Below are 18,182 nucleotides of genomic sequence, written 5' to 3' on the forward strand. Positions count from 1 at the left end.
ATTTTATAATGATCATATGATCTCTATTGCAGTGCATTAGAAGTGTCATCCTATGCAGATACATGGGCTGACAGGAAGCTACTTGGTCCAGCCATGTGCCGATGGCAGACCCGGTGGACCTAATGGCTGTCCGGCTGAGAAGACGGCACCCCGCGATCGCATTTTCACGCACAACCATCTCTAGGGTTTACAGAGAATGGTCCGAAAAAGAAAAAAAAATCCAGTGAGCGGCAGTTCTGTGGGCGGAAATGCCTTGTTGATGCCAGAGGTCACATCTGATAGATGTTCTATGTAGGATGCACCACTAGAAAATTAAAGATACGGATTGCGGAACATCTACGGGACTGCTCCAAAAGCATAGAAAATAACATGTCGGGAACGTCCAGACACTTTGCCACTGTCCATAAAGGAGCTGTTTCCTCATTCCGTTTCTTTGGCTTAGAGAAAATCCATAGAGGGAAGAGAGGAGGTGACATGTGCAGGGTCCTTTTAAAACGTGAGGCATTTTGGATTTTCAGACTGGGTACAAGGGCCCCTTCAGGTCTGAACTTAAGATCGGATCTTTCTTTCTTTTATTAGGATATACATCTATCGTTCGATTCCCTCCACGAAAAGAATATATTCATTCTCTCTTTTTTCGTTTACACAAAGGGCTATTCTTGTATATATTTTCCTGCATACCTTGTACTCCGACATGTTCTTTGCATACTTTATTATCCGATATGTCTTTTTGCACATCTTCCGCATATCTTGCTCTCCAGCGTTTCCTTGTATTGATAATTACCTTTCCAGCTAAAAGTAACATTTTTGTCATGCAATGTTGCAACATTAATATATTGTTTATATAGGAGATCACATCCCTGTGATGACGCCGCGGGGAGTACACACCCCCTGTGACGTTTCTCACTACGTATGTGCACACGCCTCCTTTACGGTGATTGGTGGTTTATGGTTTTAAATGTTTTACTTGTTCAGTAGAATATATGCCATGACTAAGAGCACGGACGTGCTCGAAACGAGTAGGCGATATCTCTACCAACCGTGATGTTTTAAAGAAACCCAAATAAAGATCAACATTGTTTTAAGGATGTGCCGCGTTTGCTCACCTTTTTGAAGCTTATCAATAGTAACAGGGTTGTGTCTAGGGGCAACTGAAATTGTGTACACCAGGACTGATAGAGACAGGTTGAACTTATATCTGTGAAATGCGGTATTTTTGTTATTAACAGTGCAAAAGAGAATGCATTATTTTGTTATCCTGAGAACATTTAAGAAATTTGTCTTTGTGGGAATAACCCTTTAATATCATTATTTTCTATATAATAGTGTCTTATTATTTTTGTTCACATTTGGACTTCCTTTGTATATTAAATACTTGTCTATTATTTGTATGAATTGTTTTCTGACTCGTCGGCACATATAAAGAATTGTTTGGCACATTTGGCACTCCGTTTTTACTTCTTCAATCGGCTTTACCGCATTTAGAATCAGCCGGGCCAGGGTCACTTGCAGCCAGGTAGCCATGTGTCTATACCATATGATTGTGGCTTCTGGTTTGTGGCTTGACGGTCATGTGAGTGTGTTTTATGAGCGTGGCATGGTACATAATGGCGAATCCTGGTGGGTGACGTGTGTTAGTAACTAATCTGGAAATGATAAAGAACTATGATCAATTCCTTCCCCTTATGAGGCTTTTAAAAGAAGAATGTGTAGTTAGTATGAACCTATTCCCAGACGAAGGCATTGCATTTGCCAAAACGTGCGTCAGGCTTGGGACATCAGGTGCATATTTTAGTATACTGGAATGTACTTATTTTATAACTTCAGGATTTGACCATTGTTCAGCAGACATATATATGTGGACTTTTTGCATTTTGGCTATGATGAATATTGTTGCACTTTAACTGGACTATATTTATTCAGGCCTATTTGTTTAATCCAATATGCATTGTATGAAAATATATATATGTTTTTCACTCTATACATGAATTGCCCCTAGTCTGTATGGTCCCATATTTGTACTGTATTTTAAACGATCCCCCCTTCTTTGGATTTTTAATTGATGAATTTAATAAATTATCTATTCGTTTGTGTGGCATAAATTATTAGTAGGTTAAATGTGTGTTTTATGTTAGAGTGTGGAAGATAATGGGTTTTCGTCTCAACCCATTGTTTTGAGCGGTCGGCTGACCAAAAGTACCTAATCTGGTCAAGTATGACTGCCTGTAATACTGCAGAATAGATGGACATGCCACTCCTCCATCTGGAATTCTATTGAAAAAAACTTCTGCCTTGACTCTACATCTTGAGTTCTGCCAAATAAGTTAGCATAACTAAGGATTGCAAATTCTTTAGGTAAGAGGTGGGGAGAGGTATTGTAATGTTCCTAAAATTATATAATAATTTTGGAATTTTAATTGTTGCGATTTTACCCAGCGAGGAAACTGAATTTTATTAAAATGTAGCTAAGTCTCTTTTAATATGTTTAAACAAGGGAAGATAGTTTTGTTCAAAGACCTTTTCTGGAGAAAAGGTAAGGTTGAGTCTTTAGCCCACTGGTAAAGGTAATCCTTTTTGAGGGATTTTACAATGGTTAGTTTAAGGCCTAGGCTCATTGATTTTGTAGGATTTCCCTTGTAATAAGATATAGCTGAGAATTCTAAAAGTATTCTCGATATTTCTTTTAAGGAAGTATCAGGCGAAGAGAATATTAACAAATAATCCTATCCGATCGTCTGTTCTCTGTAATGTAATGTTATGCCTTTTATTAACTGAAATTGTCTAAATGATTCGGCCAGGGGTTCCATCAGAATGGCAAAAAATTAAGGGTGATCCTCGGTGAGTTCCATTGGAAATTCATGAGATATAAATCCAGAGGAGTAGCCCGAGGCATAAGGATTGTTTACAGGGTAGTGATAGCTGTTAGTAAAGGACCTTCAAAGCTATAGTTTTGTAATACCATATTTAGATATTGAAAATTAACTCTGACAAGTGCCTTCTCTGCATCCAGAGAAAGGAGCAGAGAAGAAGTCTGACCAGAGCCGGCATGGTGTATCAAATTTATCATTCTCCTGACCTCATCCACTGCGTGCCTGCCCCTTGACAAAACCGACTGGGTAATTTTTAGTTATGGATGGCTATATGTTGTTGAGTCTGCTTGCTATTATTTTATCAAATAATTTAAAGTCATTGTTTAAGAGGCAAATGGGTCTAAATTTTTCTGGTTTGGGTCGTGTCTTATCCATGGAGAAGAGCACATGCATTGCTGCTTAGCTCTCACTATCCAGCATCCATTTTCCCTCTCCTGATGGGTGCCAAGAGAAAAGGGCGCCTGCCCTAAGACCTAATCGGCACCTCTCTCCTGTTCCTCCTCCCATGGGAATTGGGAAATATATGATGGCCATGCCTGGCACACATGCGAAGACCACCAGGGGCATCAGGCCTGTGAGCTTCCACTACCCGTGGAGCTCTCCCCATTATCCACGGCTGCAACACCAGCATGGAAGTGACTCACTAGAGGAGAAAGAACATCGCAACGTGTGCCCTGCTGAGAAGCTAGTGTTGCCAGCGGATGGTCCCCACGTGGTCGTGGCCTGGAGATATGGTGAATGTGGAGGCCAATTAACTCATGGAGGCCACTACCATACAGAGCCCTGTAATTACTGGCCATACAGAGCCTGGACTTTCCTCTCTTGCCACGACTTCCATGTGAGCGCCACTGGACCATGCTGTAGGGAACAACTTCCCCACTCATGAGGCTCAAGCCAAGCCTAAGAGGCTTTCCCCTACACATTATGCTATGGATGGGTCCCCTGCGGGGAGTGCCACAGGGAGGGGGATGAGGTCTCCCCCATTCACCTTTTCTTATCGGCAGATGCTGGAGAAAAGTGGCCTGTTACGCCATCGGCTCAAATCATCTATGCCTACATGCTCTCAAGTGTTAGGCCTGACATATACCCCTATGCCTACAGGGGACACTCATGCTTAATATGCATTATTCCACAGGAACAAGGGGCTATGGCTGAGCTGCAGGCTTTTTGCTCCAACCTCCACTCTATTTCTACTAGGGATGGAGAGCTATATGTCTTGTCTAGAGTAATCATATGCTGCAGAATTGTGCAAGGCGGTTGATACCATTATCTTCATCTGAAGTAACACAATCCTCACACCGTGATCGCTTGGACGACAATGACAGAGCTCTCGTGACTCACTACTATCAACTGCAACACGTTGTGGACTAACTAGACGATGCTGAGAACTGGGGTCACTGTAATAACATATGGGTATGCGCTTGTTGTAGCCTGGGGCGTGGATGAGGTGCATTTAGTCAAAAGCATAGAGATCCTTGGCCAGAGTGATTCATGAGTGGGATGGTCCTTATTACCAGGGGACTACAGTCTGAACACATGCATTCACCACTAAATTAGTCATGTATGCTCTGTACCGTTTTCTTACCCAGTGCTTCTTTTTCTAAGTGCAGCTATTTTTAAGTGCAAAAGAATTATACCAGAATGTAGCATTACAGAATATCATCATTTTCAATGTCTTCACTTTCACCTGGTCTCACCATTAATCCTTTCTCTCATCCACATGTCTGCTTAATTTGGTACCAAAAGTGCCAGCATCTTTTGTTTTTCCTCTGCATCTCTAATGTTTATTGGTATGTGTAAAGGCTTATCTTTTTCCCTGTTCTCCCTGGAGACTTCCTGACTTCTTTCTCTGTCTCTCCATCCCTCTTGATTAACACCTGGTATTTGTAACTTTGTCCTGGTGTATAAATTGGAAACTACCGGTCATACCTGACCATGGTCATACCCAGCGCATCCTTTTGTAGGTGCAGCTATTTTAAGTGCAAAAGAATTATTCCAGAATTGAACCAGAAGGGAACAGAGGGACTTTATCAGTACCAATGTGCCTAACTCTTGTCTTTCAAAATGTTAACTGAAAAGCACCATTACCTTTTTCCTTCATCGCCTATTCCCCTCCAAATGATGTGTACTTGTAGTGACACTTAGAAAAAAGATGCACTGCTAAGATGGGGCCACTGTAGGTGGCTGCCTGTGCAAACTTTAACTCTCACTACCAGGTACCTACCTAACCGTAACCCAATCTTGACATGTAGAGCATTCTTGGCAGCACCCTAAGAGTTTGCGAAGGGTTATTTAGTGGAAGGGGGTGATTTAAATTTTACATCGGACTCCTCTATTGATACTTCCGAGGGCCGGAGCACTTCTCACTTAAGATTAGGTCCCTTAAATGTGAATTGCAGGCCTTGCTATTGGTAGTTATTTGGCGTATACCACATCCAAGGCACCTATAGCTAGGGCTCTTAAAGCCGTATTGACTTTTTTCTCTTAAGTCATAATACCTTGGCCTGGGAGCCCACGGCAGAGATAGGGATCATGCTCCCGTATTAGTCACCCTGAAGGTACCACAGAACCTGCTTCGCTTGTGCTCATGGCTCTTAAATGATAATCCTCAGGGACTCCCTGTTTGTCATCGACAATAAAGAAAGTCTCAATTCACATCTACAGACTCAGGTAGCTACTGACATAAAACTGTTGCCACAAGAATGGGAGATCCTTAAGAGTGACCTTAGGAATGTTTTCATAAAGCATGGCACCCATCTTAAGAAGGAAAATCTCGCTCGGATACAGACCCTCATATTCCAGATACAAAATCTTCAATCTCGCCATAAAGCTTTCTCATCCCAAAAGGTCATGGCTGAGGTGACACTGGCCAGTGACATATCAGAAATATCTCCAACATAGGGCACACTTTATTTGTATAATCATGCTGATAAATGTGGCCGCCCCTTGTCCCGCCTTTTGCACCCCCGCTCCTTGGCCTCTTAGGTTCCTGAGATGTGGGATAGCCTTTTCCTCCTACTTTTCTTCATTTTACGCATTGCAGGAGCCCACCAGGCCTAGGGCCGATCCTTTCAACACAGCTCAAGTGGAATCATACATGGCAGAAACCAAATTGTGCATACTCACTAACGGGGTGTTCGCGGCAATGGGATGGGAGGTTGAGCCCACAGAGGTCTCTATTATTGAAAATACCCCTGTGGGCAGAAGCCTGTATACAGTGATTACTGGGGGCTGTATACAGTGGTTGCTGGGGGGAGCTGTATATAGTGATTGCTGTGGAAGCTGTATACAGGGATTAATGGGGGGCTGTATATAGGGGTTGCTGGGGGAGCTTTATATAGTGATTACTGGAGGAGCTGTATATAGTGATTTATGGAGGTCTGTATACAGTGATTACTGGGGAGGCTGTACATAGTTATTGCTGGGGAGCAGTATACAGCAATTGCTGTTGCCTGCCTGGAATACATTCAATGGGGGCCCCCACCAGATCTTGCACACAGGGTCCCCCAACCACCTTAATCCGACCCTGCACAGTACTACTAGTTTGTCTGTTTCCAGATACTAAAACATATTAAAATATAAAATAACCATTATTGCACAATGTAAAAAAAAGTTACCCTTTATTAGGGTTCACATGTACGTTCCCATAGACGGCAATAGCGGCACGCGGGCGATATGGTGCCAAACATGTGTGGCACCAATCCGGGCCGCACACCGCAAAAAGATAGAGCATGCTCTATCTTTCTGTGAGTGTGCGGCCGTTCGCCGCTGCTTTCTATGGAGGGAGGGGGGGCCACCTCCTCCTCCTCTCCAGCACATGGCGGTATGCCGCGGGCATATCGTGTGTGAATGCACCCTTAGTGTGAAAGAGTCAAATATGTCATTCAGGAGCAGCGTTTTACCTGATGCAGCTTGGAACACTGAATGAAATTTACAGGAGGCTCACTCTGTTTGCTTTTCAGTCTCAGAATATTATCACAATAGCCCCAGCTTAGTATTGCAGACCACTGTATATCTGTGCTGTACATGCTTCGAACACCTAAGCAAAAAAAAAAAAAAAAAAGACATCCATACTTTTTCACATTAGATTATGTTTACTTGTTACAGTATAACATACAAAAAACAGGATTTAAAAATCATAAAACATGTTTACGCATCCTAACAATAGGACAAGATAACAGAACCCCCGTTATATTTATTTTAAAGGTTTACAAAGAAAAGTGTGATATTAACATCCCTTAATGGGGTTTAAAGTAAAAAGACCCATAAAAATCTCTAATAAAATTTATATATAAAGCCGTGTGTATGTGTTTGCATGGTATGTCAGCTAAAGTAATCTGCACTGCCGCGTTTGCAATCACCAAATTTTTACTCAGGGAATGGCATAGACTAGATATTGTATCAAAATTTTCACCCCATTTTCGCCAAAATACAGATAGATGCATAGACAGACATGCAGATAGATCCATAAATATAGAAAGATAGCAATTGAAAAAAGTAGGCATCTCTCCAGTAGTCCAGAAGTTCAAATCAAGTGGTTATTTATTGAGAATGCGGCCACATTTTTTGAACTTCTGGACTACTGGAGTGCTGCCTGTGTTTTTTCCATTGCTATTCATAAGGACCCAGCCAGGACCTGTGGAAGCTTTTGCAGCCTTATGACTACACATATATGTGCCACATGCCACCCCCTTTACATGGAACAATGTGAAATGATAAAATTGATGTTCTCTTTTTCACACTCAGCAGCAACAACCAAGAGGAGGAGTGTTCACAGCAACAACCAAGCTGAGGCTGCGAAGCCATCTCCCCGAAATCTGAAAAAGCCTCTGATTTAGGTTTCAATAAATTTTTTTAATACATATTTAAGTTGGGTTAACAATACTTCTCTGAACCTTGGGAGGTTTTCTAAAATCTATGGACAAAAGCATCAACCTGCTGACACCAATAGGGGGCTGAAAGCACTGTAATTCCCTAGGCCAGCACAAAGTCTAAATATGGTCCTGGTGTGCATCGATGTTCCGTATAGGGCTGTTGTGTTTTCGGAACGCTAAAATGGTGCTGATAGGTCCGGTATTCGTTTAAAAAAATAATTTACTACATTATAATAAACAAAAGTAAAATATCCATTTGGACAACGTAGCAACAACGCGTTTCACACTTCGTCAGGTTCATACATACAAACTCACAGATATCCAATTTATGGGGACTACCATTACCGGAGGTTTTCTGGGTCATTCCAGGGAGAGCAGGTGAAGGTTCCGGCGATAGAAAAACTGCATTCGTGTTCAAGATGGCACCGCAGAACTATAAATATGGAAGCCGGAGAGGTTCAAAAAGATAGACCAAACTACAAATACAGACACCTAGAAGGCTCAAAAGGGATGGCAGAGGATCCACAATCTATCGTTAGACAATGGGAGGTACAGTAAGTACAATCTAAGTCAATATTCGGCAAAAAAGTCTTGTTATTTATCCTATCAGAAAATGAGGTGAACTGCATTTTTTCATAGGATGGTCTCATTGATTTCATTAAGATCACTTGGTGATAATGTGCCCAATTTGTACATCCAATAAACCTATCGGTGGTTTATTAATGACCTGTTTTTTCTGTGGTCTGCTCCTATCGAGGAAGCTGAAAAATTTCAAGAACATCTTAACAAAAATTCCTGGGGGGGGGGGGGGGGGAGTTCCTTCACCTTGGAGAAGAGTAACACCAGTATTACATTTCTGGATTTTGAAATCTATCATGAAGTTAACTCTTAACACAAAGACCCACTTCAAAAAGGTAGACTCCAATAACAATTTGGACTACTCGAGTTCTCACCATAAAAAATGGATCAGGAATATATAATTTTCTCAATATAAAAGAATTCAAAAAACTGCACAAAAATGGACCTAATAAATAAACGGGCTGATATACTAAGGGAAAGATTCCAGGAAAAGGGATACCCCAAAGACATACAGAAAAGAGCCTGTAAGTAGAGCTAAAACATATAGTCAGATAGAATGTGTCAAACAAAAAGAAGCAATAATATCAAAAGATACTCATTATGAAACAAACTTTATCACTAAATACAATAACATAATGAAATAAAGGAGATTATGCAGACACACTGGCCGATCCTAACAAAGGATGTATATTTGAAAGAACATCTACCAAGCCACCCAATAATCACCTATAGAAGGGCAGCAACCATTGGAAACATTTTAGCTCCAAGTGTACTTAAAATTAACAATAAAATCGGGAACAACATTCAAATCAAATAACAGGGAGAGATATATCAGATTAAGAACAGGATGTCGGGGGCGTGGCCTAGCAGCTGATGGAGTAGGAAGTGAAGTGCCAGAGCTGTGTGTGCATAATCCTAATAACTCCTGCCATACCTGTGCTGAGTGGAAGTAAAGGGGCACAATTTGTAGGGGAATACTCCTACAGTGTTGTAAAACCAATAGTTAGTGCTTACCCTTACTGTATAAGATGAGGATATATATGCAGCATGTCAAGAGAGATCGGTTTAGGTGCACCAGAGGGATGTCTGTGATGATAACAGAACAATAGAGTCAGATGGCCTTAATAGCAATGATTAGCCAAAGTGATCAAAAGCGAAAAGTTGTGGAGTCTTACCTAAGGTCTAGGTGCAGGCCAATGAGGTCCTCCAGAGTAGGTGCACAGGAGGTGTAAACGCCGGGGCAGTATAATGATGCTGCCGGGGTGAGCGCTTGGACACAGTGTGTCAATGGAGCAGCTCGTGTGTTGCTGGTGGATGCGGCGCGTTAAAAACGCATCATCTCCGTGGTCATGTGACGCCCATATGGGCGATGGGAGGGCCAGATGAGGGCTACACAAACATGGCGTCCATAGGGCGCTCCGCGGTCGAGTGCGCAGCCGCCGGGAAGAGGCTGGGGACGAGCGAGCCACATCGCCTGGCAACCAAAGGACGCAAGGCGCCGCAGCTCAGGCTCGCCGAGGGCCAATCCCGGAGGCGGGCACGGACAACCGGGGCGAAGCGCAACAGCGCAGGTGAGGTGGTCACTATGATTTTAAATCAATCAGGAAGGATAAATAAATAAATAAAAAATGCGGACCGCCAGGGGAGAGAATGGAGATGAAGAGGAGGTGCATCCAGGATAAAAAGGGGATCCATCGATGTTTCAAAAAGGGGGATTACATAGGCGTGAGTGTGGATACAGAATGGTGCCACTGCTCAGCGTGGTTGGACCACAGATAAGGTTCTAGCATGGGCATTGGAAAGGAGGGGAAAAGGGACTGCCAAAATGGAGGAGTGTGTGGTTAGTGTACTGAAATGTGCTGCTGTAAGTGGACTTTGGGGCAGCAGGGTAATGGAGATGGAAGTATTCAAATACAACAGTTAAAATTCAATTGTTCATTGAGACGAGAGGGGGTGATAGTCTTCAGCCGATAGATCCATTGGGCTTCTTTCTGAAGTAGTAGGCGATCCCAGTCGCCCCCCATCTTGGTTGGATTGATCAAGTTGATCCCAATGAAACTCAGACCCTCAATGTCACTCTTGTGGCTATCGTTAATATGTCGGGATAGAGGTTTGTCGTGGCCATTCCTGATGTCTCCTAGATGTTCGCCGATACTGCGGCAAAATTCTCTGAAAGATTTTCCACAGGAGCACATTGCTCGATAAATTACTCCTTTGGATAGGCAATTTATAAACCTACGGTTGGTATAGGTAGTTCCCGTCACATTACTAGTAAAGGACTTAATGCAGGTAACCACCTTACAGGCGACACAACCGCTACATCTACGGCTGGGAGAGGAGGATATGGTGGATGAGGATATGGTGGATGAGGAGAGAGACAAAGATGAGGATCAGGTGGAAAGCAATGGAGAGGAGGAGGAGGAGGCTGCAGAACCTACACTGGCAGATGTACAACATAATGCATCAACTCTGCTGAAGATTACAGGTCGTGTAGATAGTCTGAAGGAAGCCATCTTATCAATGCGCCACGACCTTCACAGAGTAGCTGAGAGGACTAAGGAAGTTGAAAATAGAGTGCAGGAGGTGGAATGAGTATTGACCCCCATGAGACAGGAGATGCAGGAGCAATCACAGATGGTGATGTCATTGCAGGCAAAAGCTGATGACTTAGAGAACTGTCTGCGCCGTAATAATGTCAGGATAGTCGGGATGCCGGAGAAAGTTGAAGGGGCGAATCCTGACGAATATTTTGAAAAATGGCTACTGGAGACTTTTGGGAGGGATAACCTTACTCCTCTGTTTGCTTTAGGGAGGGCTCACCGGATCCCTACCAGACCGGGACCGCCAGGGAGACCACCAAGACCTGTGTTAATTAAGCTGCTACATTATAAAGACCGCGACCGGATACTGCGGCTGGCTCGAGACCGAAATGATATTCCAGTGAATGGAGTAAAGGTAGCCTTCTTTCAAGATTTTTCTGCTGAAGTGCAGAAAAAACGGATGCAATTTATGGACATAAAAAGGAGGTTAAGAGGACTTCAAGTACCCTATTCAATGCTGTATCCTGCACGACTACGGGGAGTAGCCTTCGGATCCACACAATTCTTCGATACGCCAAGAGCTGCTCTGCAATGGCTGGATGCCAATGAGGCCCGTCTCTGGGAACCGGCAAGAGATCCAGGAGAGAACTAATTCCTGTCTGGACTGACATGTGGGATTAAAGAGACTGCATGTGCTAGTAATGTTTTTGCTGTAGACAAGAATTAACGTGAAACAAAGTTAACTGTGCCTTCAGACCATAGTTCAGGTCGTATAAGCTATGTTTACTGGTTAAGTTATTAGGTAGGTCAGTTTGCTGTATATCTTAGGAGCGGAGATGGCACTGGGAAAGATGGAACAGTGCGATATGGGATGTTTGCTACAACTCAGTTGGAGCTGTTATAAGAGATTCAGCTCTGTGATAATATCTAAAAGGTTTGCTAGGATGTTATATGATTACCCTAACCCTTTTAGGAGGGATGGAGTATGGTTAATTGTTCTGGGGGGGGAAAGGAGGGAGGGAGACGGTCCAAGAAATAAAATAGAAAAGATGGGCTCAGTGCTACCCGATGCAGGGGAGGAAAGGAAGGAGGGAGAATATATTAATTATAATGGCTGAAGTAGTCAAATGTATGTCCTGGAATGTCCGGGGGTTGGGATCGCCGAGGTAACGAAAAGCTGTATTTGAATGTGTTAAGGATCAAGCAGCCAAATTACTTGGACTACAGGAAACACACCTTACGCAAGACACGGTACAAATGCTTAATAGGGGTGGGTTTGATATTGGTTACCATGCTTTTCATAACCACTTATTCTAGGGGAGTAAGTTTGTTAGTTCATAGATCGCGGCCTTTTGTATGTCACTCTTCTGTGTCTGATCCAGAGGGTCGGTATGTGGGTATACACTGTCAAATCTATAGGTGGGAGTGTATAATAGTAGTAGTGTATATCCCGCCCCCATACTCTAGTATACCCCTGAAAAGACTCCTGGAAAAGTTGACAGAATGGCCTGATGTTCCCTTGCTCATTATGGGGGATTTTAATATGGTGTTTAACGAGGGATTGGATAGGTGAGATAGGGCTGACAATAATTTGACCTCGCTAGGACGTTTATGTAGAGAGGACTGACCCAGTAAGATATGATAGAGATGGGGAATACCGGTGGTAGAGGAATTCACTTATCTGGGGATTAAGATCACTAGGTCAGCGCTGGATTACATAACTTTGAACTTCGCACCATTACTGGCGGAAATAAGGGCCTGCATACAAGTGTGGAAGAAACTTCCCTTATCTCCCCTGGGAAAGGTAAACCTTATTAAAACGACTCTCATGCCGCAGCTGTTATATATACTCCACAATACCCCTGTATGGATCCCGCGATATTGGTTCAATAAAATCCACGGGTTATTTAGGGAACTAATTTGGAAACAGGGAATCCCTAGAATTAAATTGACAAAACTGCAGCTGCCTAAATTTAGAGGGGGAGTGGCGGTAGCGGATGCGTGGGCATATTATATGGCGGCACAATGCCAACATTTTGGTGGTTGGGCGTTAGAAGGTGAGGAATCATGGTGCCCACTGGTAGTTAGACATTTCGGGGGTACTCTAACCCCTTTTGGCAATGTTGGAGGCAAGAAAGTTGGACAGCAGGGTGAGCCAGTGCCCGACACTGAAAGTGGTGCAGAGGGTCTGGAGGCTTTATAAGCAGGTGGTTGGGATTGGCCCATGGACAAAGTACACTCCTTTATGTGATAACCCGTGTCTAGGGGAAGTATATATGCTGGAGGATATTAGGGTCTGGAGTCAGAAGGGAATAATCTATTTGAATCGGCTATATACTGAGTCGACGCTGAAGTCGTTCCAACAACTGACGGAGGAATTTGAGATACCCAGGCACATGTTTTTTCGATACCTGCAGCTGAGGCATAGTCTACAGGCACAGTTCGAGAATGGTGAAATGGCTATTTCCTCATTGGGAGTAATGCAAGGAGTGGTCCAAGCTAAAAATATGAGAGGGCTTATATCCTTACTGTATGGGGAATTCAAGGATAAAATATTGGGGGATCCGCTAACAGAGGTGCGTCGTAAATGGGAGGGGGATGTGGGGGAGCTGCTAGATGAGGAATGGGAGGAGGTACTAGAGCAGTGATGGCGAACCTTTTAGAGACCGAGTGCCCAAACTACAACAAAGACCCGCTTATATTTCGCAAAGTGCCAACACAGAAATTTAATTTGTGATTTATACTCCCTTCTCTGTCACAGCTTTCATTGATACCAGCCCCTGAGGACACCAATAAAGCATATAATAGACCCAGGTACAGGTGTCACTTTAAAATAGCTCTGTGCGCAGCAAGTCCTGGGCTGTCTGGGACTGCAGGAAGATACCTGGAGTCATCTCTGGTGATGGCCTGGGTGCCCACAGAAAGGGATCCGAGTGCCACCTCTGGCACCAGTGCCATAGGTTAGCCATCACTGTACTAGAGGCTTCAAGTAAGCTATCCCTGAATGTAGCACAATGCAGATCCCAACTGTTCCTACTCCACAGGGCCTATTGAGAGGATGATAAATGCCCGAGATGTTTATCAGAAGGGGCGGATCTCTTACATATGTTTTGGGTGTGTCTGATGCTGAAAGAACTGTGGGGCAGAGTGAGTAGGTTGGTGGATAAAGTATATGGAACGGGTGAGTTAAATGATCCAAAAGTATGCTTACTGGGATGTGTAGGGAACTTGGAAATAACTAGGACGGAACAGCTAGCAGTAGCAAAAATATTATATCAGGCTCGAAAGACTATCGCCAGACACTGGTTAGATTCTACTCCCCCTAGACTTGGGGAAATTAAGAAAATGGTGAACACTACGCTTCAAATGGAGTTGGGAGTATATATAAAACAAAAATCAATTAAGGAGAGGTAGGGGGTCCTGCATCTGGACATGGAGCCTATCAATCAGGATGAGGAGGGGAAGAGAGGGGAATGGACTGTGAGGGGAGGGGGGTGTTGGTTGGGTAGGGGTTTAAGTTAAGAAAATAACAATGTTCTATTTGGCAAGGTTTCCATTCATTTGGTATATGTATAAAGAAATGCAAGACAATACATGTAATTATCTGCTTTAATAAAGTTTATCTGATTTAAAGAAAAAAAAAAAAAACAGGATGTCTTGTGACACAAAATATGTCATTTATCTTATCGAGTGTAAGGTCTGCCACCTACAATATGTGGGGAGAACGGTACAAGAATTCTGCAGTCGTTTAAACAAACACAGGAAAAACATAAAGAAAAAAAAATTACTGCATGGTGTATGTAAGCACTGCACCCTATCTTACCCTAAAAAAGAACTTCCCATCTCAATTATACCCATCGATTATGTACCTTCTACTATATGAAATAGATTCGCCTCTTTGTGCTGCCGAGAGGTTTATTGGATGTACAAATTGGGCACATTATTACTTCACTCTCCGATAGGATAAATAACAAGACTTATTTGCTGAATATCGACTGAGATCGTACTTACCTCCCATTGTCTAATGATGGATCGTGGATCCTCCACCATCCCTTTTGAGCCTTCTCGGTGCATGTATTTGTAGTTTCGTATTTTTTAGTTCTGCTGTGCCGACATGAACACGAATGCAGTTTTTCTATCACCACCGGACGCTTCACGTGAAGCATAGGTAGAGCAATAATAATAGAAATTTCCATTCATATTGTTGATGTGGTTATTAATTAAAAATACAAGTGAAAATAGAAAAAGTTACTTGTTTCTATAATGACTTGATTGCTCTCACAATCAACTGGGAATGACCCGGGGGTCATAGTCCCTATAAATTGCATAACTGTGATTTTGTATGTATGAAACAAAATAAGTGCTTGGTCCAAGCAATTAAACACGTTGTTCCTACAATGTCCAAATGGATATTTTACTTTGTTTCTTTTATAATATAATAAATTATTTTTTAAAACGAATACCGGACCCACAATTGGAAACTGTTTTCTTAAACTGGGGATTAATAAAACAGCACCAGGAACGTGGCAGCAGAAAAATGTTCCAGTGGATAAACGTTACTAGTGCCCTACACGCACAACTCACCCAGGTTAGTAGCTGATGGCACCATAATTATATTGTACTTTCGAAGGGTAATACAACATAGGAGCGCCCCTGTCTCCCCTTTTCTTTTCCGTATATAAATATGGTCCTTGTTAGCGGGCCATATTGTAATACAATTCTTATTTGTTATATTAAAAACAAAACCAAATATGATAATTACCTTGTTCCTTGCTGTAACTCATCATTAAGCAGAATTTTCTTGCTAATCCACATATAGCCCGTGTGGGTAAAGCTTGCAAAGATCCAAAACTTTCTCCATGAGGCTGAGTGAAGCAAACTGTAGGATCTGGTGCACTTGGGGAACCAACATATTCCCCCCATTTGAGTCCTCTTATCCAAGGTAGTGGGCTCTGTCATTGAAAGAAACTGAGGATTAGTGCAGTATTAAATGCTTTATGTTAATGGAAATCTGCCACTTGCCTCAAGTGGTTTTTATGTAATCACACATACATGCCGCCGTATGATCCTGAAACAGTAAGGCTGCTTAGTGCAACGTAGTTTTATAATCATTCATGCCTCTTCTGGGGCAGTATAAGCACCAACACTGGTACGTCGTAGGCTAATTTACATTTTTTTCTCATGATTTGATGATTTTTGCGTTAATGAAGAGAAGATCCTGTTTTAGGATCATACTGCCGGCATGTAAGTGTGGTTACATAAAAACTACCTGAGGCAAGTGGTAGATTTCCTTTAAATAAGATATGTAAACAGACAATCATGCATCTCTACCAAGCAAACACGGCAAGACTATTTTCACAAGAGCAAGAAACATGGTAAATATGCCAACAGTTTTTCCTAGTCTGAACACTGACTTATCGCTGTGAAATATACTGAAAACATGATTGCAGTTTATTTTTTGTTTAATGTGCAAACAGCCATCTGTAATGAGCCTTTGGATGAAAAATTGTGTATCTTTATTTCAAGTAACAGACAACACATTCTTAACCCCTTATCACTGACACTTGTTTGCAGCTTAACTACTCTGGGACCCCCCACTGACTTTAGACGTTGCTGCAGTTTTCTACTGCTCCCACGCTAGCCGTCAGAGCAGGACCCGGTCTCCGGGTTTCAGGGACACCCAGAGACGGGAGATGCGGTTCGTTACCGTTTCTCCCTTCTCTGCTCCTCACAGCATCACGTGACCGCCGGGTCTAAAGGGGTTAAACAGAGCTGCTGGGTTTAATTAGTCCCATTCGAGGTGTGTTCACAATTACCAGTCACAGTTGGTCCCTTCCCCTGTAACTGAGGCTCTTATATCTGGTAAAAAAAATAAAGTAAAATGTTTAAACTTTTATTACCTTTTCAACTAGCTCTATGTGTCCCAAAAAACAGCCCAAAAAAATTTAAGGCAGCATGCTAAAAAACTAAGTTATGGCCCTTATAGCGGCAAAAATGTCCGGTCACTATAGCCTTTTCAGGCTGGGTAACTAAGGGGTTGATGACCAGACTCGATTTTTAGAATGTGATATGTGTCATGATACTTGGTTATAACTTTGGTACGCTTTAACATATCCAGGTGATTCTGAAACTATTTTCTCATGACACATTGTACTTCATGTTAATGAACTATTTAAGTGACAAGTTTTGCATGTCGTTCTGAAAAAATTTTAATTTGGAAAAAATTCAGAAAAATTCTTCAAACTTGTTAATGTCCTGCTTTCTAGTTATTTAGTTAGACCACCCAAATTTCTGATTTATGATGACATTCTAGGACGTTAATGAGGATTAGAAATTTATATGAGATTTTTCTCATTTTCATGAAAATCTCCAAGACTCACGTTTTGAGGCAGATTTCAGCTTTCAAGTGAATTTGCGAGGCCTAAATACAACGCTTACAAAGTCTGTTAACCCTTTAAGTGTTTCTTGGAAGTTAAAACAATATGGACGTGTGATTTAGAAACTTTAGAATTTTGGGGGAGAAAATACATTGAGATTTAGGCCAAAAATTACACTTTCACTATTAATTAAATGATGAAATGCTCAGCAAAGTTTGATACCCAATTTCTCCCAATGTACAAATACTCAATATGTGGTGGTTAACTGCTGTGTGGGCACATGGCCAGGCATTAAATGAATAGATTTCTATTGTCAGGGTATTTTTATTGTTTTGGTAATGCAAACATATGAGAGCTTATTATTTGTGGGATGAGATAAACTATAGATAATAACTTTTGAGGGTCTATTACTTATTCATGAGATTTTATTAAATATTTCAAGGCAGACACAAAGGAAATCATCAATTTTTGTTTTGAATTTTTAGAGGTTTTTTGGCTGCTCACCGCACATAAAAATAATGTGACATATTTACTAAGAACAGTGCAGTCTGCCTCTGTAGTGTGCAGGGTTCACAGCTTCAGGATTTCTGGCGCCTGTTTTGCATGAATCTGGCGCCCCCTGCACTACCCCGACAGAGTGCACCACTTTTTTTCGTGCACCTTTAACATATATGCAACACATATCTGCTGGACTTTGCATGGTAAATCTGGCACACGATCCAACTGAGCACTGAAACGCTTCCTAACTTGTGTCTCAGAAACTTCTTAAATACATGTGCAAGCAGTTTACACTAAAAAAAAAAATGTGCAAAATCCGTCAGAAAACTGGCCCTTAGTAAGTGTGCCCCAATATTTTATAATTATTATCTGGTTCACTAGGATTACGGTGATACCTCATTATATTTTCTTATCTTTGTTCATATAAACTATATGCTATTGGAA

General features: G+C 42.1%; 1 protein-coding gene and 1 long non-coding RNA gene across 5 annotated transcripts in view; one reads left to right on the forward strand and one right to left on the reverse strand.

The window, feature by feature from the left end:
* Positions 1-18,182, reverse strand: part of LYST (lysosomal trafficking regulator) — a 511,246-nt gene that overhangs the window by 52,661 nt on the left and 440,403 nt on the right. For all 3 annotated transcript variants that reach the window (XM_072141114.1, XM_072141113.1, XM_072141115.1), the window contains exons 44-45: positions 15,626-15,815; positions 6,773-6,909 (exon numbers count right to left, since the gene is read on the reverse strand). In XM_072141114.1, coding sequence (XP_071997215.1) covers positions 6,773-6,909; positions 15,626-15,815 — 327 coding nt within the window. The remainder of the gene's footprint in view (positions 1-6,772; positions 6,910-15,625; positions 15,816-18,182) is intronic.
* The window catches only part of LOC140121477 (uncharacterized), a 55,497-nt gene that overhangs the window by 32,191 nt on the left and 5,124 nt on the right, over positions 1-18,182 (forward strand). For both annotated transcript variants that reach the window (XR_011854109.1, XR_011854108.1), the window contains exon 3: positions 7,617-7,708. This is a non-coding gene — a long non-coding RNA (uncharacterized lncRNA). The remainder of the gene's footprint in view (positions 1-7,616; positions 7,709-18,182) is intronic.

This window comes from Engystomops pustulosus, chromosome 3 (assembly GCF_040894005.1).
Source record: "Engystomops pustulosus chromosome 3, aEngPut4.maternal, whole genome shotgun sequence".
NCBI classification, from domain to species: Eukaryota; Metazoa; Chordata; class Amphibia; order Anura; family Leptodactylidae; genus Engystomops; species Engystomops pustulosus.